Here is a 1,057-nt window from a genome sequence, read left to right as displayed (position 1 = left end):
CCCCCCCCCCCCCAAAATACTGTTGTTCTGCTTAGGCAAAAACAAAACAAGACAATTAAAACCTCTCCTTTGATAGATCGGTGTAATTGACAATTTCGCATCCGCTACAAAATGTGACCGGTGTTTGAAGTAATCACTACTTTACATAATTCATCACTTCGTAAAAATAGATCAGAGTAGAATTTATTGTCGTTTAGCCATAAATCCACAGTTTTTCTATAGGCTGTGTGGTAAGTAGCTTGCTTACCAACCACACGGTTCCGGGTTCAGTCCCACTGCGTGGCACCTTGGGCAAGTGTCCTCTACTATAGCCTCGGGGCGATCAAAGCCTTGTGAGTGGATTTGGTAGACGGAAACTGAAAGAAGCCCGTCGTATATATGTATATATATATATATATGTATGTGTGTATATGTTTGTGTGTCTGTGTTTGTCCCCCCCCCCCCGCAACATCGCTTGACAACCAAAAAAATCCAAATCGTGCCTTAAAATCCCAAAAACGAAATAATGAAGTATAATTGCACCAGAAACTGAACACCGAATATAACAGAACACGATGCGAGTGCCGGAACTTAGTGAATTAAAATCAGCGTGAAATAAAAATATGACTTACTAAATGGGTAGTTTTAAGTTCATCCTTCAACTTCTCCTCGATTTCTTCTTTGGTTACCATTGTGATATACTCTTAAATAATTTATCTACCTATTTATTTATATATATATATTTATATATATTTAAATGTCTCTCGACGTATCAATATCACTCCGAATCGACCAGAACTATTATGAGTAACAGAAACAAGCCAGTTGCTTGCAAATTACGAAATGGTTTTCATTTGACATAGATCGTTTCGTTTGTTAATATGTTTCCGTTTTGTATACCTGCGTGCGCGTGTCTGTATGTGCGTGTGTGTGCGTACGTGTGTGTGTGTGAGAGACACACGGTGGTGCTCCAGTATGACCGCAGCGGCATGGCTGCAACGAATGAAAGAATATATATATATAGGTGGTGCTATTAAGTTAGACATGGCTGGGCCTATACTGGCCGAAACCTAAAGTT

At 39.5% G+C, this 1,057-nt stretch overlaps 2 protein-coding genes across 2 annotated transcripts in view; one reads left to right on the top strand and one right to left on the bottom strand.

Annotated features, from left to right (window-relative positions):
• LOC106876353 (uncharacterized) overlaps positions 1-805 on the bottom strand; it is a 4,248-nt gene extending 3,443 nt beyond the window's left edge. Inside the window, exon 1 of the mRNA XM_014924852.2 lies at positions 612-805. Within this exon, the coding sequence (XP_014780338.1) occupies positions 612-671 (60 nt within the window). The 5' untranslated portion in view covers positions 672-805. The remainder of the gene's footprint in view (positions 1-611) is intronic.
• The window catches only part of LOC106872908 (papilin), a 151,893-nt gene that overhangs the window by 142,739 nt on the left and 8,097 nt on the right, over positions 1-1,057 (top strand). The gene's annotated exons all lie outside the window — the stretch shown is intronic.

The sequence above is a fragment of the Octopus bimaculoides genome, chromosome 30 (genome assembly GCF_001194135.2).
Source record: "Octopus bimaculoides isolate UCB-OBI-ISO-001 chromosome 30, ASM119413v2, whole genome shotgun sequence".
NCBI classification, from domain to species: Eukaryota; Metazoa; Mollusca; class Cephalopoda; order Octopoda; family Octopodidae; genus Octopus; species Octopus bimaculoides.
This window is presented reverse-complemented; position numbering and strand designations above follow the sequence as displayed.